Genomic DNA, 26,581 nt, shown 5'->3' on the forward strand with positions numbered 1-26,581 from the left:
TTGGAGTCTCACTCTGTCGCCCAGACTGGAGTGCAGTGGCCGCTCCCGGCCACCGCAGCCTCGACCTGCTGGGCTCCGGCGATCCTTCCGCCTCAGCCTTCCAAGTAGCCGGAATTACAGGCATGTGCTACCATGCCCGGCTAATTTTTTTTATTTATTGTAGAGATGAGGTCTCGCTGCCCAGGCGGGTCTCGAACCCACGGGCTCAGGCAATCCACTCACCTCAGCCTCCCAAAGGCGCGGGATTACAGGCTGAGCCACCGAGCCCGGCAAATCCTGATTCTTATCTGTAGGAAGTTGATTGAGAGCAGATTCATAATTTGGTGCTTATTTTAAATATTTTAAAGTTCAACTTAAGACCTAATGCGCTGAAATTTTATTTAAATTAATTTTTAGGGTTTTTTTATTAATACTAAGGCTTTGAAATTAATCAAAATGATTAGTTTAGCTCTTGATTTACATTCAATAGAAAAAAATTAATAAACACAAATAGTCACTAAGTCATAAAATTTCTTTCACTGAATTAAATGAGCCACCCTTAGGTGTGACTCTTAAAAGATCTAAACTTTGATTAATGAGTATATCACTTTAGACTAATGATAAGTAATATGTGGTAAAGTTAACTCCAAGTTAAGTTGCTTCCAGTCATGTAGGAAGTTCATAGGTTCAATTTCACTTTAAAATGTTTTCATAGGTCTTGTAATTTATTCCAAGGAAGCTTTGATCATTTAAATGGCTGTTTTCTTGGCTTTTCCTTTATTCTCCACATTTCAACTCTTGCTCATTTATTATAAAGGTAACCCAAATGCTCCCAGTGCTTCTCAAAAATGTATTTCAATTCACTACTTAAAACGTACAACGTTTTATAACCTGTTTGACAATTTTTCATTCAATTAGCTTTTAGTAATCAGTACTAGTAATAGATCATAGAGGCTCAAAGGTGGGAGAAATAAATTCTGCAAGGCTTAAAGTTAACGTAACTTGATCTAGGCATCATGAAACTTTAACATAAAAGATAGCTTAGAGCCGGCCTCGGTAGCTCAGCCTGTAATTCCGCGCTTTGGGAGGCTGAGGTGAGTGGATTGCCTGAGTCCGCGGGTTCGAGACCCGCCTGGGCAACTTGGCGAGACCTCATCTCTACAATAAACCAAAAAATCAGCCGGGCATGGTAGCGCGTGCCTGTCCTTCCAGCTACTCGGAAGGCTGAGGCGGAAGGATCACCGGAGCCCAGCAGGTCGAGGCTGCGGTGGCCGGGAGCGGCCACTGCACTCCAGTCTGGGTGACAGAGTGAAACTCCAACTCAAAAAAAAAACAAAAAAAGATAGTTTAGCTTTTCCACTGTTCTTTAAATATTTCCTTTCTTTCTCAACACTTAAATTTTCCAAGATATTAAAAGATAAATATATGAGTATATATATGAATTTTTAACCAGAAAATTTATGATGCAACTTTAGCATCAACTAATTTTTGTTAGGCAGATTGTATTTCTGGTGGCACCTATTTAGTTCCTTCACATAACATTTATGAGGGACCCAAGAGTTCTACAGTTCCTAGAATTTCATGGGTTACAGAGGCATTAGAGAGATGGCACCCAAAGAAATGTGTTTAATTAGGCATTTTAATCTCTGTTTTGACATGTCTTTTCTCAGAAGCATTTAATGTATTATTTTATCTCTCTCTTTCTAGCTGTAAAATAATAAACAAATATACTGGCTCTTAAGACATGTTAATACAGTAGTGATTTGTTTAAATTACATAAAATGTCATCTATATATGAAGTTTGCATAGTTTTGGAACTGAGCCATTAGGCACATATTTTGTGCTTCTGAAAATAAGAATGCTCCGTGGCTTAGAATGATACTGTATTGGCTAATTGTCCCTCTTATAAAATGTCCAATACATACAACAGATTTATTATAGGGTTTTTAAAAAAACTTCATATGAGTGTTCACTTCAGCAGCACATACACTAAAACTGAATGATACAATGAAGATTAGCATGGCCCTTATGCAAGGAGGAAGCAATCTATATTTTTCAAAGTTACAGTTAGATAGAAGGAATAAGTTCTGGTGTTTTATCGCACAGTAGGGTGACTATAGTCAACAATAATATGATTTTATATGTCACAATAGATAGAAGAGAAGATTCTGAATATTCTAAGCACAAAGAAATTATAAATATTTGAGGTCATGGATTTGCTAATTACTCTGATTTGATAATTGCACATTGTGTACATGAATCAAAAAAGCACATTGTATCCCATGGATATATACAAATATTATGAGTCAATTAAAATTAAAATTAAACTTTACAAAATTTGCATATGAGCAAATGCTATATGTAGGTGAAAATAGGCAACTGCTATTGTGATGATAAGGCAGCACAGAAAAAAAAACCTATCTGCTTTAAAATATTTTCCCTCAGCTGGGCTCGGTGGCTCAGCCTGTAATCCCAGCACTTTGGGAGGCCGAGGCGAGTGGATTGCCTGAGCCCACGGATTCGAGACCAGCCCAGGCAACTTGGCAAGACCTCATCTCTACAATAAATCAAAAATTAGCCGGGCATGGTAGCGTATACCTATAGTTCTGGCTACTTAGAAGGCTGAGGCGGCAGGATCACGGGAGCCCAGCAGGTCGTCGCTGGGGTGGCCGTGAGCATGCCACTGCACTCCAGCCTGGGTAACAGAGTGAGACTCCAACTCAAAAAAGCAATTTTTTAAAAATAATAAAACAAAATATTTTCCCTCTAATCTGCCTTTGGAATAAGACACCATCTTCAGATATTTCTATGACAATCAATGAAGTACTATAGTAGATAATATACCAGGATCATTGTATTACATGAAACAGTCATGCCCATTATTATCCATTCAGAATCTAGCAAGGCCATGAAGGAATGGGACACAGTGAGACAGTGAGACAGTGAGACATTTTGAAAAGCTGAAGATGATATGAGGTAATGAGACATTCCGTCGGGGGGGAAGGGGATGGGGTAGGTGGGGAAACTCCAGGTAGCAGGAGGACAGCTGAAGGGTGGAAACACCCAAGGGAGCAAGCTCTGAAGGAAAACCTGAGATTTTTTCAGGGATACGCTTGCCTCCAATGTTGGCCTAGGGTTGGACCCAAGAGACACAAAAGAGAAAGTAATGTAGTCTTATAATTTTCAAATAAAGCCAAATTTTGCATGTAAGCTCTTCTGAAGTATTTTGTTCTTTATGACACAGGAAAAACATAGGATGACTGTGCAGACATCACTGATACTGAGGCTAAGAATTTTGCATTTCCCTGTGTTATTTAAGCCATATGTTTAAACTCTTGCTCATCTCCTAAGAATTGAAAATGAAAACGAATTATCACTGTAATGTGCTGTATACATACAAATTAGTTTTACTGTGATTCTAGAACTTAAAAATGAAGCCATTTTTTTCCTCATAATTACTCTTGATATTTTGCCACTGACCCACTTTACCTAGAAATCAAATCCAAATGCAGCATTTAAAAATCAGATTTAAGTGCATTTTAAACAAATGGGATAGAAGTAAAAATAACTCATTAGGCTATTTGACAGAGTTCACTCGTAGGCCTTCTTTCACTTCTAATCTATCTCTAAACTTCCCCTTTATTTGGTTTGCTTTATTCAACACATGCTATTTTAGTTCCATATAAAATAGAGTATTATTTTTATCAACAACTAACTTTTTCCTCTTAATAAAAAACAAAATGTACCACTCCATGTTTTATTATGTTCACATTTATATATGTTTTATCATTTTTAATAGAGAAACACTCAATGACTTCAGAATAAATTTTAGAGCATTGGTTCAGTGTTTATTTCACTTTTGATTGTTAGGCATAATTATTTGGATTTTATTGCTTTTCTCTTTTTTCATAAAATTTTCATTCTCCATCAAAAACATTTGGCCTTTTATAACCTAGCCATAGCAAACAATAAAGGAATATCCTTTAGTCTGAGACAAAAAACTTTGATAAAAATAATTTGTCAATTGCCTCTGTAATCGTATTATGTCAGGGCCCTAGTATTAAAGAGCTGTCTTATAGCTGGTAATTTGAATAGCTCATTAGTTTCTCTAAAAACAAGGGCTTTTAATCTCTTCTTGTAGGTTAAGAGATTCTTATGGTTTAAATATATTTTGGAAATTTGTTCCAACAGCTAAATTGAAGATGTCTGATATTTTCAATTACGTAAAGCATTTATGATTTTAAGCTCCCGGCAGAAGCCTGCTGCTGAAGGAGAAAAAAAATTAAGAGCTGTTAGTCAGAAAGACACTTATGTAAGAACTGTCACATTGGTCATTGGTTTGAAAGCAGGAAGTCCTATATTTTAGGATCAAGGCTTTATGGAATCTTTATTGAGCATTTTCCCCTCTCAGAGCTGAGACAAATGGCTGATGAGGGAAATCTTGAGAATGTTCACAGCTTTTCTCTTTCATTCTGCTGCAGCCCGGAAGATGGTGAGATCCATCCAGAAATCTGTCGTCTTTATATCCAGCTGCAGTGCTGCTTAGAAATGTATACAACAGAGATGCTAAAATCCATATGTCTGCTGGGGTCTCTTCAGTTTCATCGAAAAGGTATCTACATTTAATATATTGCCAGAAACACTGAGGAATTTTAAACAAAAACAAATCTTTGGCAAAGTGTCCATATATACTATTTTCCCATCTATACACGGTTAGGATAGACTTAAGTGTTCAGGAAATGATTGATATATAAATTAATAAGTCTATATCAGCACCATCTAAGTGCCTAAGAACACTAATTGTTCTGAATAGAAATTATGATAGAAACAGTTTTCAGATTTATTATCTTATCATTTGTGAAGATGATTTTCATTAGAATCAGCATAAGAAGCAAAAATGTATAATGATCTTACTAGGAAGTAATACTATTCAAGAGTGCTGCTATTCTCCTAAATGAATTAAGTTGCAAGAAGACAGATGACAGTGTCCCAAAGACTTAAAAATATTAGGAACGCAACAAACAATAGAGAGGCATATTAGTAATAGATACTCTCTTTCCCTGGCCTAAACCTAAAGAGAATATATTGGCTCAAATGACTGTACCCTCCAGAGGTAGCTGTGGCTTCAGCGTGGTTTGATTAGACTTCCGACTCTCATTCTGAATGATGCACTGCCTTCTGGGTGTTGACTTTACCCTCAAGCTGGCTTCCCTCACATAGCAAACTGATTGCAACAGTTCCAGTCTTTACATCTGCACACCCTGGGGGGGTCCTTCAAGAGACAGAATTTCTCTTAACTATAGAGCAAAATTCCTGACCTTATTCTGATTGGACCAGGTCTGGCCTAAACCAATCATGATAGAGGGGTGGAATCCCACCATCTGGTTAAAGTATTCAAGGTCCATTCCTAGAGCTAGGGGTGAAGTCAGTCCCACCTAATCCAGTTATTACAAGAAGGAAAAGGATAGAATGGGATAGATAATGGGGAGGAAGATTAAAGTTTCCATTACCAGAGGATTCAACCTATATTTTCTTTATTAATTCATTGAACAGTAATTTACTAGGAAACTCTGATTATAAACAATTTGTGCTTGAGCTCAGGAGAATGGTGGAGGTAGGGAGTGTGCATAGAAGATAATTTTTGACAATGATTTAAATTCAGAGGTAGGAAGGGTTAATGAACTTAGGAAAACTCCGGAAAAATCTTAGAGTTCTGAAGCTAGGGTTCAGTAGAGAAGGGAAAAAAAAACAGTATTTCAGGTGAAGAAGCAGTTAAAGATTTGAAATCAAATAAGCATTGCAATTTGAGCGTGCTAAAGAACATGATGAAATACTTGTAAAAATCAAATCTTATCTCTCTATATATGTATGCATATAACAGGACTAAAAACAAGATTATGCCACATTGCTCTGGAGATAGGAGAATATCTTTATCAATATATGAGCACTATATCTTTTTCCTTTTTTTCCTTCTAAAGGCTGATCTTTCAAGGGTTTCCATCCTTACTTCTGTTATTAATACAAGTGAGATTAGCTCCTTGACATTCCTAATGCCTGATCAGAAAATTGCCTACTCAGACATAATATCCAAACAGGTGTCATTGGCTTGATAGCTCTCTCTCCCTCTCTCTCTCTCTCTCTCTCTCTCTCTCTCCCTCTCTCCCTCTCCCACCTTCCCTCTCTCTCACACACACACACACGTATACGCACGCACACATGCACACACACACACATTCACATATAAACACTCATACAGACATACAGAGTAATATGTTTATTCTTTTTAATGATTGAGTAGACCGGACATACTGGTAGTTTTACTCCCCCAGGTATCTTCGGTATCTTCTTTGCTGATGGCGTGTCCTTAAAGCACAGTGACCTTCATTCTCACTCCCTCTCTAATTTTTTGGTTTGCAACCTGTCTTCACTGTCAGTCTCTGCTCTGCTTTCTTCCCTGTCTCGTTTTAAAAATTAAATATAACACCTGCCCTCTGCTCTAGTACCTCAACTTCTATGTGCCACTCTTAAAAGGAAAATACCTGATAACAACTTTGGTTTCTCCCCCATGCAGGATTAAGTCTCCACTTGGATTTCTATCTTCTTCTAAAATCATTGTGACTTAGTGTGTAATCCTTAGAAAATCTGTTTCATAATTATCCAAGATGCTGCATAAACATGCAGCCTCCTGGATCTTATCCAAAGACCTATTGAATTTAAATCTCTGGGAGCACTCCAGGTGATTCTGAAACACAATGAAGATTAAGAACTGCTGCTCTACCCATTGAAGCAAAAAAAAAAAAAAAAAAAAAAAAAGAATCACACCCCCAACGCCATATGAATAAAAAGAAAAACTTCCAAGCTGTTCTTTTGCTACTCTCTACTACCCTACGTTCATGCTTTCAACATCACTTGACGCTTTCTTCTTTTTCCCCCACGCTGATGAAAAGCAATTACAAAAGGGGTAGGTGCCTCTGATGAGTGTGAGCTGTGATGGCTCATATAGCACATTTTCTCCGTGAACCATTGACATGACCATTGAAATAGGCTGTGGTTCTTAAATTTTAGTAGTCCCTGAACTAACAGCATCAGCATTCAAATCATTTGTTAGAAATGCAAATTTTAGTTTCCCTTTCCAGACCCACTAAATCAGAAACTCCTCTAAAATGAATTTCTTTTGCTACTGGGGAAAAAAAAAACAAAACAATTTATTGGGATTTTTTTCAACCAAATGTATTTGTAACTTTCTGATTCCCATCTGTAATCCTCAAACCATATTTCTTTACTCTTTTCGGAAGTATGTGTGTACCATTACACTCCTGGCAAGACTCTTGTGTTTCCAGAATGTAAGTCCAAGAGCTAACTGCCCTATGGATTGTTGTCTTTGTCCTGGTACCAGTAAAGTTGAGGCAATGAAGAGGAGACTTCTTTATTGGTGAGAAATTCTCATTTAATCTAGGAGTAAAGAAAATAGTAATATGTAGTGTTAAAAACTATATTGAAGATGGAGATAAGTTACTAGCACTAGGCATGAGGGAAAATGTCACTAAACCAGAGAAATAAAGCATTAGAAAACATATGCATGAAAATGTATACTAGACAAATTTCCTGAAAGAAATAAAATACTGGCTCTTGGGAAGAGATGATTCTATTAAAGAAATCATTTTTAAATTTTAAATTTTCTTTATTTGTATGATACATCTTGTCTATGTCTTTATTTCCACCATTCATATCTTTATTACACCTAAGGATTATATATTATTATTTTGGACTCCAAGTTTGTTTTTACTGTGTTCCAGTTCATATTCCTACCATCAAGATAACATAGAGAATGTCAGCTGGAGTCACTAGATTTTGTTCTTTCTTTGGTATCATTAGAAACTGTAGAGTAGCCTGTCTGTGCCCAGAAGCCTCCAGCTAATATATAAGTATTTAAAAATTGCTGCTGACTCCTTGGGAGACCCTGGCTAAAACAAAAGGAATATTTGACTCCAGTGACCATGGATTGACAGAAATCAGTTGAGGAAGAAGTAGGTCTACAGACCACAGCACAAGAGTCTTTAAAAAGTTTAAGAGAAGAGTTGGGCAAATTAAGAGACATAACATGTGATTGGTCCTGGAAGCTTGGAGTCCCTATACATACAAGTAGACAGAGAGGAGTCAGCAAGCCTGAGAAGACTTACAACAGCTTTGGAGGAAAAGGCAAATGAATGCTTCATCTTCATAAAAACAGAAAATGTACATAAAATATAAGTATGTATTTATATAACATATACATGCCATATCTTAGCAAAAGGGACCATTTATCCACTAGAAAGAAGTCTGTCAACTGAGATTTAAGATGCCAGACTAATATTACAAAACAATTTACTCTTTATTCAAACAGTGGCACCTCTGGTGTGGCCTTGGGCTAGGGAACAAATCTATCTGGATGACTTCACTAAACCCTTCCTCTGAGAAATCAAATAGTCTCCAGAGTCCTAGGGGAATGTGATTCCCATTCTGACCTGCAACATCAAAATCTCCCGTCTAGGATCTCTATCTGGTTTGTTTCTTTTAATGCTATAATAAAAATTGGTATTTGAATAATATTCAAGTAAGCTAAATTCTTTTCCCTCTGTGTAAGTGCTCGAGGTTTGCCACTCTCCTCTTCATTAGCATTGCTTTTCCATCAAGGAAAGGAAATGGATTGCAACTGAGTCACTAAACTTGGCTCTCTATGAGAGTCTCTGGTCAATTTTTGGTTAAGATTAGATACTGAAACCAAGTTGTTTCACAGTTATCTGTACATTTGTTTTTTGTTTATCTATCTCCTTGTCTGCTACCCGAAGTTCAGACTGCACTGTATATCTCCCTTAGTTTTACTATTGTGCTGAGTAGTCATGACAGGAGTTTACTCTCTGAGAGAAAGGGCACACAAGGTCACTACAGGGGTTATGAGTATAGTTTCTTTCTGAGAAAAATAAGCCTCAGGTACTTTTAAATCTCCTGCAGAGGGCTTGAATTTGGTAATGAAGGTGATCTTTCTCTCTCAATTAGGCAAATTATAGGTATCCTTAGTCGTTAACAATATCTCCAATGGATCTTCATGTTTGTTTCATGCGTCAGGCTTCTGAATTTTTGCTGTCTCATAAGTCTGATTGGTACAATCTACTTGGAAATCTTTTATACTTTGTAAGACCATGCTGTTTCCAAAGAAATGAAGAAAAGCATTACTAAAGTGATTTTATTTTTTATAGCCAACAAAATGAGAGTAAATTACAGTGACGTGAGGTCAAATTCACATTGAATAAAGGCTACTGGGTTATATCAGGTAGAGAGTGGCTCTGAAAAACTGTGTTTGTATTACAGATGGAAATAATATTAGTCATCTTGTATAGTTTCATATTCTAATACTTTAAGTTGTAGATCGGAGCATTACTTGACAAAGTCTAATTTCTATGCTTATAGTGAAAAATAGTTGTTCTCACTTCTCTGAGGTTAGTTATGTAGGAAATCCTTTTCCATTACTGAGTCCACATGGCACAATGACCACTAATGCCTGTTTTCTGCCACTGGATGAAATGAGATTACAGGTTTCATTCACTTTGTGGGCAGAGAGTGGAGCCAGGTTTCTAAGGGAACTGGATGGTCTTACTATTTTAACCATGGCTTGCCTCTCTCTCACCTTTTTTCCCCCATGCAATCAGTTATAGCCACATTCCCATTCTGAAAGGAGCAGAGATGACAGAACACTCCAGTCCAGCTTCTTTATATGTGAACTTCCCCTCTCCATATTTGCTCTCAGTTCACCTTGCTCAGTCAGTGGTCCTCCCTGACTCTGCTTGCCCCTCCACCACAGCTTACAGCAAAATTGTCCCTAAATCTTTTGAGAGTAATCCATCCTCCCTTCTTCTTCCTAAGATAAGATGGGTTCTTTCCCTCAAATGTGCCAACATGATAATTACAGAGATTTTTAAAAATGCAGAAAAGATATAATCACAAAAGAGAAAGGATAGAGAAATGTTAAAAGTTGAAAAATCTTAATTTAGAATCTACTGTGAGCTGAGAGCTCAATATGTGCTAATGAGTAATTAATGAACCACCATCCAGCAAAATACAGGATGAACTCAAGACAAAGACGAGACTATGAGCAGCGAGAACGCCAGTATATTCAGCATCATATTAAGAAACGTAAAGGAAATGACCCACACCAATAAAAAAAAAGCAACAAAGCCGGGCTCAGTGGCTCAGCCTGTCATCCCGCACCTTTGGGAGGCTGAGGTAAGTGAATTGCCTGAGCCCGCGGGTTCGAGACCCGCCTGGGCAGCCAGACCTCATCTCTACAATAAATCAAAAAATCAGCCGGGCATGGTAGCGCGTGCCTGTAGTTCCGGCTACTCGGAAGGCTGAGGCGGAAAGATCGCCGGAGCCCAGCAGGTCGAGGCTGCGGTGGCCGGGAGCGGCCACTGCACTCCAGTCTGGGCGACAGAGTGAGACTCCAACTCAAAAAAAAAAAAAAAAAAAAAGCAACATAAAGACAGAAATAGAATATAGCCACAAAGACCTTATTTTCTAATGTAATGAGGCAATTGACTCCAAAATAGAACAGTGAGTTAGAAGAAGTAAAGTAGAATAAATCTTAAACTAGACTATGATTCAAATTCTGAGTAAACATGCATTCATTCTCTGAACAAATATTTATTGAGCATCTATTATATGTAAGGCATTGTTCTAGGTGCTAGGTGATTGCAACAATTAAGACTGAGGAGGTTCTGGCCGGCTCAGTGGCTCAGCCTGTAATCCCAGCACTTTGGGAGGCCAAGGTGAGTGGATTGCCTGAGCCCGGGGGTTCGAGACCAGCCCAGACAACTTGGTGAGACCTCGTCTCTACAATAAAATAAAAAGTTCGCCAGGCATGGTAGCATGAGCCTGTAGTTCCAGCTACTTGGAAGGCTGGGGTGGAAGGATCGCTGGAACCCAGCAGGTTGACGCTGGAGTGACCGTGAGCGGTGCCACTGCACTCCAGCCTGGGCAGTGAAGTGAGACTCCAACTCAAAAAAAAAAAAAAAAAGACTGAGAAGGCTCTTGATCTTATGAAGTATGTATTCTAGTGCAGAGAGAGAGTGCCTGTGGAGTGAAGAAAGGAAGAGGAAGTATAGGGAGGGGAAGGGAAAAGGAAGAAAGAACAGAAATAATTAAATTTTCTAAAAATCCCAAATATCAGTAAGAGCAATGCAGATGGTTGAAATAGAATGAATGTTGTAATATAAAATGACTGAGTGGCTACTCTAGATGGGATAGTTAAAGTGTTCTGAGGAGATGACATTTAATCTGAGACTTGAATGACAAGAACATTGAACATTGGTATTTGATGTGCAAGACCAGAATAGGCTTGAAGGGTTTAAAGAATATAAACAAAACCAACTTCTGTAATCCAAGAGTAATCTAAAACTCCCTATTACTCTATCTCCATGTCTTCATAGACCTGTGAGTAGGACACTATATTTGTCACAGGATCCATTGTCCTAGCCATTGTCATAGGATAGCAACTTCCACTCACTGAGTAACTTCTATTTGCCAGGTGCTTTATACATGTTATCTAATTTTATCCTCAAGATTATTTTCCCCATTTCACAGATGAAGACTGAGGCTCAATGAGGTAAGTAGCTCAAGGTCACATAGCACATTGGTCCCACTGCTAGGTTTGTGATTGTTCAACTACCCTAGACCATTCCCACTAAGCTGCATTGGAGGAGGTTAGGAGACGATATCAAATGGAGAAATGGAGGATAGTACTATGGTTGGCTGAATTTTATCTACAGATTTGGCTCATTTAATGATTAAAGAGCATATTTCAAAACCACGTTTAGTGGATACAGTTCACTATTTATTTAGTTTCTTACCAAACAACACTAAGTTTAGAAAGCTACTTTTAAGATTGGAGGGAAGGTTGATTCCATCAATCATTTTATGACTTACAAAACATTTTACATTGAGTGAAGAAACTTAATTCTAAGTGATTATTGCATGTAGTAAAAGTAAATAAATAAAATGAAGCATTTATGCAATCTAAAAGTAGCATGATTTAGCCATGGCACCCATTATGGAAAAGCCAGAATTAATTAATTATACAGTAACTACAACTTGCGCATTGTTCTGCCCTATTTAGGATCAAAGTCCCGTAAGCTTTTCCTTTGAATGTCTCTTCCACTGTCTGCTCTTCTTCTGTGTTCCAAGGGGGTCTTTGCTTCTGCTTTCTCTCGCAGCTACACGATGCCACCACAAAGGGTGCTACTCTTGGGGCAGTGATGGGACAACAGTGCCACAAAGAGCACAGAATAGGACATGGGGCAGTGGGGAGGGGATAGCTCTGTATGTCTTCTGAACTGGAAAATGTTTATTTCCCGGTGCATGGAAAGGATGGAGCTTTGTATATGGTACAATTGTTATTTTCTGCCATGCGTTTTATGGCCCTAAGAATATCTTCTTATCATAGTGTAGAAAAGCCTTTGAAACTATTTTTTAATATGGGTAAATGACTAACTGAATGAATATAACTTATTTCTATTTAAACTCATGCTTTTTAGAAACACGAGAGTGTAAAAGTGGATTACTTTAAAAACAGCCTACATTTTTCCAGTCCTTTTCTCAGTGCATGGAGTTAAAAAGCACCTACCCGTATGAAAATACAGGAGAGTTAGGATAACTATTTGGACAAGCAACCTTGAATCTGATGTAAGCCATGTCCATTTTGTTGTTCACATTCAGTCACTGTGAAAACTGTCCTGAAAGCCTGCTCTGTGCTTAGTATCATAGCACAGAGCATGTATGTCAGGAGCACAAAAGACATAGGAAATTTTCCTCTGTCATCAAGGAAACGATAGGGCAGTGATATAGTATTAGCTCACAGAAGACTGATTTGTTTTGATTCCAGGAGAAATTTCCTCAAATGGATAAAATTGCCTTTGCTGGACACTAGAGACCAAACTAAGGACCCCCAAAGAGATACCATCTATGGCAGCACCTCCCATTGTCACTGGCAGACTGAAGACAGGCAGAAAAGCAAGAAGGAATGGAAGGGAAAAAGAAAAAAGGAATAGAGGAAAACACCAACAGAGAAGAAAGAGGATAAAATAAATAAGAGATAATAAAGAAGGCGGTCTCTAGAGTGGGTGTGATAACGGGCTCCCAGCCAATCCTCCGGTGCTAGGGCCTAAGACTTCCAAGGCTGAGGGTATGCTACTGTACTCTTGAGACTGTCCCGCTGTCAGATGTGTTTGTGTTCCTCCTGAACAACCAACCATTTCTCACGAATGTAAGAATAACCAGTCTTCCAATCTGTTATGGGCTTCATGGGTGGTTTCCCTTAACTTTCCCTCAAACATGCCTATTATATTATCCATAAACAAGCCAAAAATACACAGAAGTCCCCAAGGAGCTGAAGGCAAAAAGCTTTGCGAAACTCTAAGGAAAGTGGCCAAGTTTTTGATGTCCTAGTTCTAAACAGTGCTGCTGCAACCAGCCCAGTATGATTTTAAGGTGCTCTAAGGGCTCTCTTCATCCCCTACCCCCATCCTCTCCTGAGCAAATATTTGTTCACTGAGGCCTGAAATTGATTTTTCAGGGGACAGAGTTTTTCATTTCATAATAAGAAATGATTTTAAATGCACATTTACTCCCTTGGGCAATGTACAACATTGACTAGAAGTCACCATTTGGAAGCACATGTTGACCCCTTTTGTAAGAACAGGTCAAGGAGCCCCCTCTGATGTTAGAAAACATGTGCTTCATTCTGAGGACAGCTTCTCAAAGGACAGGAAGCTGAGAATGAAGAACTCAAATTGGCCACTGTCTGGGTTTGTGGAGGCTCTGCTGACTCCTTTGTGTGGCTCGGAAAAACGTCTATGAGCTGACCCTGCTGACCTCTCCAACCTCATAACCCGCTAGCAGGCGGGTTTCCTGCTCATCTCATCTTTCCCCCATACCCTATCCTGTCGAACAGCATCTTGAACTACTTCAAGGAGTCTCAACTTGTAAGTTCTTTCCAGTTTTTCCCTCTGTTTGGAACATACGACCCATCCTACTCTACTCAGCACCCATTCCTTTCACCTTGCCCATTCCTATAAGTCCTGACTTAGATGGGACTTCTACAGGAAACTTTTCCTGCCCTCCAAGTCTGGGTCAATGCCCACCCAATATGTCTCTCAAGCATTTCCATGGCACTGATAATAGCACATGTTACCTTAAGGGGTAGTTTTCTGGTTTTTTGTCTGTTGTCCTCTCTAGACTTTGCTCACTGTTAAGCTTGTTCAGCATTGTATCATCTAGCACAGTGCCTGGAGAAGAGTAAAGTTCCAATGGGTGATTATTGTATAGGTGAGCGAATTGCTTTCATTCTGCATCTATTATCAAAAGAGAGGGAGTGTAATTAGAAGAAAGGTGAATCCAGAGATATGGGACTGTACTTATGTGTATATTTCCCTTCCTACTGAAAAATCTATTGAAATAACAGAAAAACCTAATGAAAAACGTAATGAAAACATAAATCCATATTAGTTCTTATATTTGTCAGGGTAAGGTAACTGCTATATGAGGCAACACCAAATCTCAATGGATTAGAGCAATGAAAGCTCATTATTCACCGATGGCAAAGTTCAGTCCAGAGAAGGAACAGAGTGAGCAATGTTGCTCTTTCCATTTTCTGCATTCATCCAATGGGCAAGGGAAAACAAGAAAGCACGGAGGATTCCATTGTAAGATTTTTAGGGATCAGCCCCAAAGAAACATGTAACACTTCTGCTCATAGTCCATTGGCCATAACTCTGTCACCTGGCCACTTCTAATTACAAGAGGAAAAGAACATAGAGGGTGGAAAACATAGAACAGCCTTCCATTGCCTTGAAAAACAAGGAAAGATGACTTCAACAAACCAGAAATTTTAAGGAATTTCCCAAAGCTAGAAATCAGCTGGGACTGGATTGGTGGAAATAAACAGAGGAAACTATAGCAGATAAGAAACTCAAGAAGAAAAAGAAGAAATTCAAGCAAGAGAAAATTTCTGCAAAAATGAGATCCATTCCAGAGGTACTTCAGACTCAGAGTCAACAAATACAAATCATGAAAAAGGTTGCCGGAACTGTTGTCAGGGAAATTAATGTATGAAATTGCATTGAAAAGCGGGGCTGCCCCACCTTGAGCCGTAGAGACCATCAGGGCTTGCCCCAGGAGGAAACCTGGAGTGAGTGTCGTCAGGATTGGGCAGCAAAGCAGAAAAGAGTATAAAATAAATCTGAGCCTCCACAAGGACAGCCGCAGAAGGAAAAAAAAGCAAACACATGATTACTGTGTTTTTTCCCAAGGCTAAATTGTTCAGTACATCTCAGTGGAGTAGAAGTTCTATACAGGAAACTTAAAGCAGGCCTAGCGCCAAAAATAGGCAGGGTGCTCAGGTAACTTATCCTTGGAGATGGGAAATTCTTGAACCCAGAATAAATGTTTTATTTGATTTTTTTTTAGATTAGAAAATATAGTTTATTTGGAACGTAAATTAGAGAGAGAGAAAGAGGGGATTGACCTCCCCAAAGTGGGGGAGGGGACCAAAGCCAGGAAATATGGAGACAGCCCTAGCTCAAAGAGCACATGGCCACACCAGAGTCTAGCAACGCAATGGTGGTGATGGTCTGGCAATGGCCAGAATAAATGTTTTAGACACACATTGTCCAGCCACACACCTTTTCTCCACAATCACCAGTAGGCGGATATTGTTATTAGAACAATAGGCAAAAAGAAGTCCTCAAAGACATATCTGAGTAGACATTCAGGCATGACCAGATTTTTAGGAAAAGCCAACACTGTAAAAAGATATATGCTGGGCATAATGGCTTATACCTATAATCCCAGCACTTTGGGAGACCGAGGTGGGAGGAGTGCCCAAGTCCAGGAGTTTGACATCAATGTAAGAAACATAGTGAGACCTTGTCTCTACAATAAATAAAAAATTTAGCTGGGTGTGGTGGCACACACTTGTAGTCCCAGCTACTTGGGAGGCTGAGGTGGAAGGATCACCTGAACCCAGAAGGTCAAGGCTGTGGTGAGCTGTGATCATGCCAGCCTGGGTGACAAAGAGAGATCTTGATTTTAAAAGAGAGGGGGAGATATCAAATGCAAGAAACAAATAACTAATAGTTGAAGAGCAAATTTTAAAAGTGGCAAAAATTTTAATATATATATAATCAATATATTTAAATACATTTATGAGCCTGTTGTATCCATAAGACAATTTTTGTCTGCAACAAAAAAAAGCAGCAGCCAGATTTGTTAGAAATAAAAATGTTATTCATCAAATAAAAACTCAATAGATGGGTTAATTAGTGTTGGGAGAGAATTCTTTTTTGGTCTCTTGCATTCTGCACATCATGCAAAGTGAGGTGCTGACTGTTCTTTGTTTTGTTTTGTTTTGTTTTTTTCTTTTTTTTTTTTTTGAGTCGGAGTCTCACTCTGTCGCCCAGACTGGAGTGCAGTGGCCGCTCCCGGCCACCGCAACCTCGACCTGCTGGGCTCCAGCGATCTTTCCTCCTCAGCCTTCCAAGCAGCCGGAATTACAGGCATGTGCTACCACGCCCGGCTGATTTTTTGATTTATTGTAGAGATGAGGTCTCGCTGCCCAGGCGGGTCGCAAACCCGCGGGCTCAGGCAATCCACTCACCTTGTTCTTTGTTTTAATCTGATTTGTTCATTGATGTTTATGTAACAAATGCCTAGGAAAATACAGACAATGCCTCCTTCCAGTAAAATGAAATATTCCCCTTTGGAGCCAAGGGCAGACATGTTATAAAAGACACAGAACCCCAGAACTCAGGGTTCCTCTCCTGTCACACGCACACTGTGTGTGCAGTTATTGTCTGGCCCTTTTGCATCTTCTATGGGACTTTGGACTCAAAAAACAAGCACAAATGTTGATACTCTTACTCGTGCTATGCTATACATAATAAACTATCTTTATCACTGACCCAGAAATCTCTTGTCTTCTTCTAGTACCCATGAAACTAAAAAAAAAAAAAAAAATCTAATTTGCAAGTAGGGTAAATCTCAAACCCTTCACTGTCTTAACAATTATCATGAGAAAATATTGAGAAACTAAAATGGTGAACTGAAAGATCAAGAGAATGTACTGTCTCAGAATTTATCCTAAAAGATAATTTATGGGGGATAGTTAAGAAATTTGAAAGGTAGATCCAGAGACTCCAGTATAAAATAGGAATTCTGAAAGAACAGAGAGAATTGAGAGAAGTAGATAATCAAGAAAATTTTAAAAACTTTCCCAACCCTAATATATATATATATATATACACATATATATTTGTATATATATTTGTGTTTAAAAGATACTATCTCAATGAATCACTTTGTAGATTACATCATAATTACAGAAGGAAAGGGGTACATTTACAATGGTAAAAGCTGACAGAAATCACTTTAACTAAGCAATTAATAATACTTAGTATTATTAATAATGGGACAGACTGTCTCATGTGCCTTCTGATGTGATGCACCAAGAAGGACACAATATCACATCTATAATATTCTTAACAAAAATGTTTGCTCTGAATCTAGGTACATGGGAACAATCAGACAAATCCAAAAGGAAAGACATTATATAAAACAATAGGTCTGAACTCTTCATTCAAAAATATTCGTGACATTAAAGACAAAAATAAAGGCAAAGATGCTATTCTAAATTTAAAAAGTATAAAGAAACATAACAAAGAAATTTAGTGGATAGTCCTTAACTGGATCCCTCGATTTAAAAAAAAAAAAAGCTATAAAGGGCATTATTGGAACATTTGGGAAAATTTTAATATAGATTATATATTAAATCATAGTAGTGTATCAAATTGTATTGAATCATATGTAATAACAATTTTAAAATTTTGGTGTGATAATTGTTTTAAGGTTACATAGGAAAGCATCATTGTTCTTTAGGAGAAATGTACTGAAATATTTAGGATAAAGTGTTATTTACTTATTTTTGGCGGGGGTTGGAGTTTCACTCCATTGCCCAGACTGTATTGCAGTGGCTGCTCCCAGACACTGCAGCCTCAACCTGCCAGACTCCGGTGATCCTTCCGCCTCAGCCTTCCGAGTAGCCGGAATCACAGGCGCGTGCTACCATGCCCGGCTGATTTTTGATTTATTGTAGAGATGAGGTCTCACTGCCCAGGTGGGTCTCGAACCCGCAGGCTCAGGCAATACACTCACCTCAGCCTCCCAAGGCACGGGATTACAGGCTGAGCCACCGAGCCCGGCTTGCAACCTACTCTTAAATGGTTTATTAAAAGAATTATACATATACTTTTATGTATAAAACATTACATATAATCTTTATATATTTCCAAAATAATAAACTGGAGAAAATAAATGGCAAATGCCAAGAAAAAATAACATGAAAATACCACATACCTAGCCATATTTAGGAGCCATTTTAGAACTTGAATGTTTAAAGATAACAACCTAAAAATTTTTCAGAGTGCCATAAACAGGCTAGATACAAAGCATCCCTAGGTATAGATAGAAGACAAGAGAACAATGTCATCCAATTTCTTAGAAAAACTTAGTTTGAACACAGATTTCTATATCTAGCCAATTAGAGTCTAAGTGTAAGCACAAAGAAAGAGAAGAGAAAATGTATTTTCAGTCATGTAAAAACTAAGAAATTTTGCATTCCACACATCTCTTCTGAAGTAATTAGTCGAGAATATGCTCCCAAAAATGAAAGCTGAATTCAAGAAAGAGGAAGGTACATATGAAATTCAAGAAATAGTGGTATACAAAGAAATTGGGAGCCAAAAATAAACAACATTAGGGATATGGGACAGTTATGAGAAAAAACTATATTCAACTTTATACTATTAAAAATGTATTTAGTGGATGGTCTTCTAAGATGAATGAATTATCAACATTAGCTCAAGAAGAGGAAGTATTTTAAACAAACCATTAGAATTAAACAATACTGAAGAAATAAGCAATGCTTCATCCTTTATTAAATGTCCAAGTCCCACATGGTAGTAATTAATAGCTTCAGTTGCAGTGGATTCAGAAATTTCAATGAAAAACTATCAATGAAGGAGAATTTTTCCTACCAAATACTAAGACCATAATAATTAAAATACCATGGAATTGGCCAAGGATAAACAAAGAAATAAACACAAAATAAATAATGTGTCCAGAAACAAACTCACATTTATATGAGAACTTAATATATTAGAAAGAGCAGTAAAGTCAATAGAAAAGTTTGTAAATAGCATTGGAGCAATTGGCTCTTCATTTAAGCAAAAAAGTTAGATTCTCATATCACACCATATGCAAAATAAATTACAGAGGAATTATAGAGCTGAGCATTTCAAAGCTGTGTAAGTATTAGAAGAAAATCTAGGCAAGACATCATAAAGCCAAAAAACATTTTGAAAGGTGATCAGCTTTGACTATACAAAATTAACTCACAACAAACATTATAAACAAAATTAAAAGACATAATAGGCTGAGAGATATAAGCAGTATATGTGATAACAAATGATCACTTTCCATTTCACGGCGAGAACGCCTGCAAATCAATAGGAAAGACAACTCATTGCTTCAATGGGCAAATGATGTGAACAGGAAATGTAAAGAAGAAATGCAAAGGGTCAATTAACATATGAAAATAAATTTAGTTTCAGTAGTAATAAAGGAAATGAAAAATAAAAGTGCTATGAGATTCTATTTTCCCCCATTAGATTAGCAAAAATTATGTTGATAATATGAACTGCTGGCAAAGGTGTGGGAAAATGGGTCCTCTGGTTTACGGTTGATAAAAGTAAAGTATAAATTAGCATAGGCTTTTCGGAGGCCAACTTGGCAATGCATATTAAAATATAAAATGTATATATGTACACTTTGTCTCAGTATTCAGCTTCAAAGAATCGGTCCTATACGAGTGTTGGATATTGTGGAAAAGCAGAACAATCACAACCTACATTCCTTATTTTGGAATACTACCCCTCCATTAGAACACATTCCATAAGTCAAATGTACTAACATGAAAATATTTCTAAGCCATATTAAAGTAGCAAAATGCATTGTATAACAACATACATAGTATGATTACCTTTTTAAATGCTGTGTATATATTGTGATTCTACTATGTGTAAGGCTTGGTTCTTGGTACTGAGCTTATAGATGAAGAAAACAGATAAAGATCCTGGACATCCAGTGTTTACCTGTGTAGTTTGGAAATGAGAAATGAAGGTGGGGAAAAGGAGGGCAAACAGTAAGCCAATAAGCAAATACGTAAGCAAGATTTAGAAAAGCTAATAAGGGAAAATTCTATGAAGGCGGTAAACATGTAATGTGGAAAGGGATACCTAGCATAAAGTCAGTGCTACCAATAAATAAAAGCAATTCTAATTCATTTGCAGAGTTCACTTGACACCACTATGTTCTGGAACTGGAAACTCCTTAAATTCATATTGATCTTTTCTGTCTTTTAAGACATTTTAGTCAGAGAAGACACAATATCAACTTCTGCAGAGATTCTGTGGGCTGACAGAAAGCCCTACTCTGAGGTCTAACACTGAAGGTTTTCATTCTGGTTCAGTCACATTAGCAGGGTTAGATCTAGAAGCCCTGAAAATAAGGAAGAGGAGAATATTACTTGCCACCCAAAGCTCATGGGTGTTTCAGGAATGCCTTTGAAAATATATTTTGCTTTGAAAAAGTTACGGAATAGTGTTTATCTTATATAGTAGAATAATCACAGACAATAAGTGTAATCAAAGATGTCAACTGGATTATGTTTGTGCCTTTGCATGTAAAAGGTATATAATATGAGGGCGGTGGAGAGAAGAAATATCACATTCCTTGTGTCCTCCCTTGTCCCCATTGGAATAAAAGCTTCAGACTCTGTAGTTCTGACCACAGGACAAGAAATACTGTGGTCCCCAAACCAGGCAAAGCTTATAAACCAGAGAATTCTGTCTGTGTGTGTATATTCCCTTCCTCCTTTGTGATGCCGTGCACCATTTGCCGGCATTTCCAACCCACAGGAGCGTCATAGGACCCTTCAGAGTTTTGAAAAGCAGAGGGCTGTTTTTTGGAAGCCTCTGCTTTTGTCCCTACCCCAGATTTCAGCCACACTTGCTCAGACTCATGTCCTAAGGCTGACCCTGCCTAGAGGTAGGTAGCAAGTGGACTGACTACATTTGCTGCACTCTGCCGGGAGGCAAAATGCAAATGCTTTTAAGAGGTCAGTGCCCTCCAACTGTGAAATGGTAATGTGCTAATTTATGTGCTTAATTAATTTCCACCCAACAGCATACCATAAAATTGAAAAAACAATTCCTCAGGCAAGTTCCATCACCCAGGATCAATGTGCATGAAGTACACAAGGAAGAATCAGTAAACTTGTATTTGTACTTTAGCTTATGGTCAGAGGTCCATTTCTACTATAATTTGGTGAAATATTAGTCACCAATTAATCGCTTGACTCTTTCTCTTTGTGTTGCTGCCACATGGGGTAGAAATCGCAGGGGAAAGATTTTTGCTAATTCCCTCTAGATTAGGAATCCAAGGAAAAAGACTTCCCATTCGATTTTTACCATGAACAGCCATCCACTTCATACATTTGTATGTTCTATTTTTTGTTTGTTTTCTTATTAATGCAAAATAATCACACCAGGATTGGGAAAACTGAGATAAGGTGATGTAGCTATTACCTCATGAATGTTCAATTCACGTGGGCTGTAACAATTGCCTAACGAACAGTCTGGAACTATATCCACATAATAAAAATAAAACTGGATGAAAGACTAAAAGCTACCCTTTTCCTAAGATGACATGATGCTATACAACAGCATGGAAATTATTTGTATCTTTGTATTGTCTATTTCCAGCACTTTAAGCTCCATCAGACAGAGACTACATTTTTCTTTCACCTCTGTATCTCTAGCATCAAGCCCAGTGCTTGGTACTACAGCTAAGAAGTATTTGTAAGTGAATGAATGAATGAGGTGAGTGAATAAACAAATGACAAAGACAGGCTTAAAACCCAGTTCTCAGGCCTTGTTGGCCACTTGTATGGTACACCCCTGTGGATGCACAGATTTTCAAGGCAGATTGAAAGACATTAACAGAATATAACTAGTTCATAGCCAAGCCCTCCCATTTAATTTTACATAAATTTATGGCTGAACTAATTTGGAGATTTTTTTTCCCCAGAAAGTATTCATTTATCCACTTGAGATCAGTTGTGGCGAATACTAGTCTTAATGTGTTGACCGTGCATTGCTGTAGATGGCTACGCAGTACAAGGCCTTCACTTGGTACTTGAGTTGATGACACTTCCCGGTGTCAGCAGAGTAAGGCTGGATCATAACGCCGAGCTCTCTCCTCATAGAAGGTTGCACTAAAGGAGTTAAACAGTCAAGACATTGGAAGGCAGATGCAAGATCTCTGCTGCTGACTGAGAGAGCCAGTGTCTAGAATCAGAGAGAACAGCAGGAGCTCTCATTCTTCCTGCTGGGTGTCACCTGCTCCTGCTCCTGACCCTTTTACCTGCCCCTGCATCTAGGGACCAAAAAACAGTACAGTTCCAAAAGCTACATCCTCCTTCCAGATCTAACTTGATCTAATTCACTAAGAATGAGTTACAAAGCACTGATACCTCATCAAAGACAGGGGCCTTAATTTTATCTTGGTATTTTGGTTGCATTGACCTCAAGTTATCTTTCCCAGATTGTGAAAATATGCTATATGCACACACAAAACACACATACATATATACAGATATATATACCAGGGGTGCCAAAAAATTATATACACATTTTAAGAGATGTTTGCCGTCATCAGAAGTGTCTGGACACTGATGGTAACCACTCTGAGCACCTCTTGTAATTGGAGAAGTCAAACATGGTTTGTACTTATCTGATTGAGTATTACAATTTTTATACAGTTTTTTCCTTTCTTAAAATGTGTACACATTTTTTGGCACTACAGATATACAAACACACGCAATTGTTTTATTGTTCAGAAAGCCATTAGAGCTAATGGTGCATTTGACTCAAAGCATAGCCAACCTTTGCAGGGATATCCTGGGTGTAGACCTTGGATTTGTGATTTCTTATCCCCTTTCTCTTTACTAATAACCCCCCCATCCCCTCTCCCCCTCCGACTTAGGAAAAGAACCTGGTGGGGGAACCAAGAGTTTGGATTGCAAAATTGAAGAGAGTGCTGAAACTCCTGCCATAGAGGACTCCTCATCACCCCCCGTCGATAGTCAGCAACATTCCTGGCAGGTTTCCACAGACATTGAAAATACTGAAAGGTAAGTGGGAAGTTACCCTGAATAGACTGTCAATCCTCCTCCAGCTAATGCTCTTAGAGGCCACAGAGAGTGGAGGTTTTCTACTTCAGATTCAGAAACAGAGCTCTCTCTGGTCTGCCAAAAAAGCATAGTGCTGGCAGGGACCTTGGAGCCTGCCTAATCTGCAGCTAAGAAAACTGACAGAGAGGGCAAGTTGCCCAATTTTACAGGGGAATGGTGGTACCTACAGTAGGTGCAGGCACCTAGGCCTCTGCTTACCCCACTCTAACACATTGCATCTCCATGGAAAATGAGAACAGTATTTCTCCTTGGAGGGGAGCAAGTTGGATCTGCATTCTGTCACAGTTCACCCACTGGGCTGCTTTCCAAAAATTTCATTTGTTTAGGGGAGAAGAATACAAAATTATACAAGGATGTCTCTAGTAGACACTCAGATTTCAGGTACATGGAATGGCCTGCTTAGGGGCTATTCGGGCACTAAGCATTCTGTTCAGTTCACAAATATACCAGATCCCACTTCTCTCATTCTCCAAAGATAGCTGATGGCCCCTTCATGGTCAAAGCAAGTTAATGCATTGTCTTAACAATTTCAGGAGCTCACTTCTAGAAAGTTTCTTTCTTGGGAAGAAGAGATTTTATAGTGATTCTATTTCACTTGAGAAAAGGGAGTTACAGTATTATAATACGTGCCATGTCCTATCTATATGCTGAAAATTAAATTCTGTGAGGCAGAAAGACCGGACCCTTGTTTATTGGCCTTCTCACTGATATCTGTGCCCTTTGCTACTAGTGTCCCCAGAACTGGCACAAAGCAGCTGCATGAATACCAGGCAATTCCACTGAGTGTTCTGTGTATGTGACGTTGAGTCACTGACAAGATAACGAACATTTTATTTTATTTTTTATTTTTAGAAATGTAGCACAATGGTACTTATAGCCATTGTGGTTCTACTTTCAGATTGCAATATAATTCTAAAGCTAATTACTGAATTTCTGTGTTTATAGAAAATTGAAGCATGTGGTAATTATGTGCTATTAATAAAACTTGGATTTTGTATAAGCTTGGAAATCCAACAATTCAAACAATAAAGCTGTTTGGCACAGTTTGATAGAACTATAGACAAATGATGAGGGAGTGATTTATCTTAATTTATGAAGTAGAAAATCTTTGCTCTGTTCTCAGGGGAAAAAAAAATATCTGCTGAAATGCCATTTCAGGGCATAAACCATCAGTGAAGCCAGTTTCGTTTTCAGACACCTTGCACGGCAGTTATATCCAAGTCTTGTTAAGTGTGTAAAAGCAAGCTATGGATGGCAGGAAGAATAGGGCAGTATAACCCACAGTGTCAGCAATGATTCAGTCCAGGCTGGAAGCCCAGATTCTGGTCAGAGATGGAGATAGGCACAGTAGACCTAGTCCTGGATGTCGCTACCTTAGGCTTTCTACCCTGAGAGATTGCGGGTCTCCAGCAGGGCTTTTAAAAAATCACTGATGCCCGGGCTCCTCCCCCATGAACCAATCAAATTGGGCTATCTTGGGGTGGGACCTGGGTGTAAGGTGATTCTCCTGTGCCACAGCAAAGGTTAAGAATTGGTGGTGCTCAGGCCGGGTGTCGTGGCTCATGCCTTTAATCCCAGCACTTTGAGAGGCGAAAGTGAGAGGATTGCCCAAGTTCAGGGATTTGAGACCAACCTGAGCAACATGGTGAGAATTCATCTCTACAATAAATCAAAAAATTAGCCAGGTGTGTGGTGGTACATGCCTGTGCTTCCAATTACTTAGAAGGCTGAAGTGGAAGGATCATCTGAGCCCAGCAGGTCGAGGCTTCAGTGGCCATGAGTGAGCCACTGCACTCTCGCCTGGGCGACAGAGACTCCAAAAAAGAAAGAATTGGTGCTTTACTAAGGGAGATTTTGCCTCAGTCCCACATGTTTCATTCCTAGCCTTTCCCCTGCTCTTGCAATCTTACGTGAAACACTTCTGTAAGGGAGGGGTGCTTCCCCCTTTCTCTTGCTCCCACCCCCCATCTTTTCAGCACATAGTGTCCACAGACACACTCTCACATCTCCCATCTGTGGGAAAGTATTCAGGATATTTTGCAGGAGCACTTCTGCAGATCTGCAAGGCCACTAGCCCTTCCTTTTCCAATCAGTTATTCCTGAGACTTGAGTTCCTTTTCACTTACCAGTCAACACTTGTGAAGGAGGTCCCATGAGGTCTCAGAACTACCCGAAGACAGTGGTCCTCGAAACATGCTTAACAGAGCAGTGGTGTTTTGTGAAATAGACTGTGCGTTTTCACGCCTAACATTAAGTGATGACTCCCTTTCCTCAAATACCAGAAGAAAAATCCATGGATAGAAAGAATTTCTTCAACTTTAGAATAATCTTCCTCTCAAAAATTTCATAAGCCCCATGGTACCTACTCATGCTTGCCTATTCTCAATGAACTAAGAAACATATCTGGTTTTTGCACCAAATTATATTTTTGACTGTTTTAAATGAACTCTTCCCCTGTGTCCTGAGGTTTCAAGAGCACCACTGTCCCAAGAATCTGAAAAAGTCAGCTCTCCCCTACACTGGATTAGAAAGCTTCCCAGGATGACTTCCTGCTTTACAGTTTTGGGATTTTAGGATCAAATGTACTCTGAAAGGAGGGAGGATATTGAATGTGTGCAGTGGTATTGCATGCTATGAGCTGAGGAACCGGGAAGCTTAGAAGGACAGATCAATAGCTAGAGGAAGGTCCAACTGTCCCCAGGTTGGGTGGTTTTCCCTCTCCTGTTCTCTTCGCTTCTCTTCTCTTTGCTTCTGTTCTCTTTCTCCCTCTCTCCCTTTTTTCCCCTCCTGCCCTTCCAGGTTTTAGAATTTGTTACTCTCCCATTATTCCAAGTCAGTAAGTATTGGCCTTTGTTAGTGCTTAACACCTATGTTATGCTGAATTTCAATCACAGTAATGAGAGACTTCTAAAAACAAGCAGAGGTGGGATTTGGAGGCCATTATCTTACATGAAATTATTCAGAAACAGAAAGTCAAATACCACACTTTCTCACTTATAAGTGGAACTAAATAATGGGTACACATGGACACAGAGTGTAGAATGATCAACGTTAAAGATTCAGAAGGGTGGGAGGGGAGTGGGAGAGAGAAAATACTCAATGGTTACAATGTAAGTTACTCAGGTGATGGATACACTAAAAGCCCAGACTTCACTACTACACACTATATGCATGTAACTATGCTGTAACCTTTGAATCTGTATATTT

General features: G+C 38.7%; 1 protein-coding gene across 3 annotated transcripts in view; it reads left to right on the forward strand.

Moving 5' to 3' along the window:
• Positions 1–26,581, forward strand: part of RGS7BP (regulator of G protein signaling 7 binding protein) — a 110,285-nt gene that overhangs the window by 67,961 nt on the left and 15,743 nt on the right. For all 3 annotated transcript variants that reach the window (XM_008059222.2, XM_008059224.2, XM_008059223.2), the window contains exons 3-4: positions 4,461–4,591; positions 23,167–23,314. In XM_008059222.2, coding sequence (XP_008057413.1) covers positions 4,461–4,591; positions 23,167–23,314 — 279 coding nt within the window. The remainder of the gene's footprint in view (positions 1–4,460; positions 4,592–23,166; positions 23,315–26,581) is intronic.

Source organism: Carlito syrichta, unplaced genomic scaffold (assembly GCF_000164805.1).
Source record: "Carlito syrichta isolate Samal-C Ts95f unplaced genomic scaffold, Tarsius_syrichta-2.0.1 Scaffold303959, whole genome shotgun sequence".
Classification (NCBI taxonomy): Eukaryota; Metazoa; Chordata; class Mammalia; order Primates; family Tarsiidae; genus Carlito; species Carlito syrichta.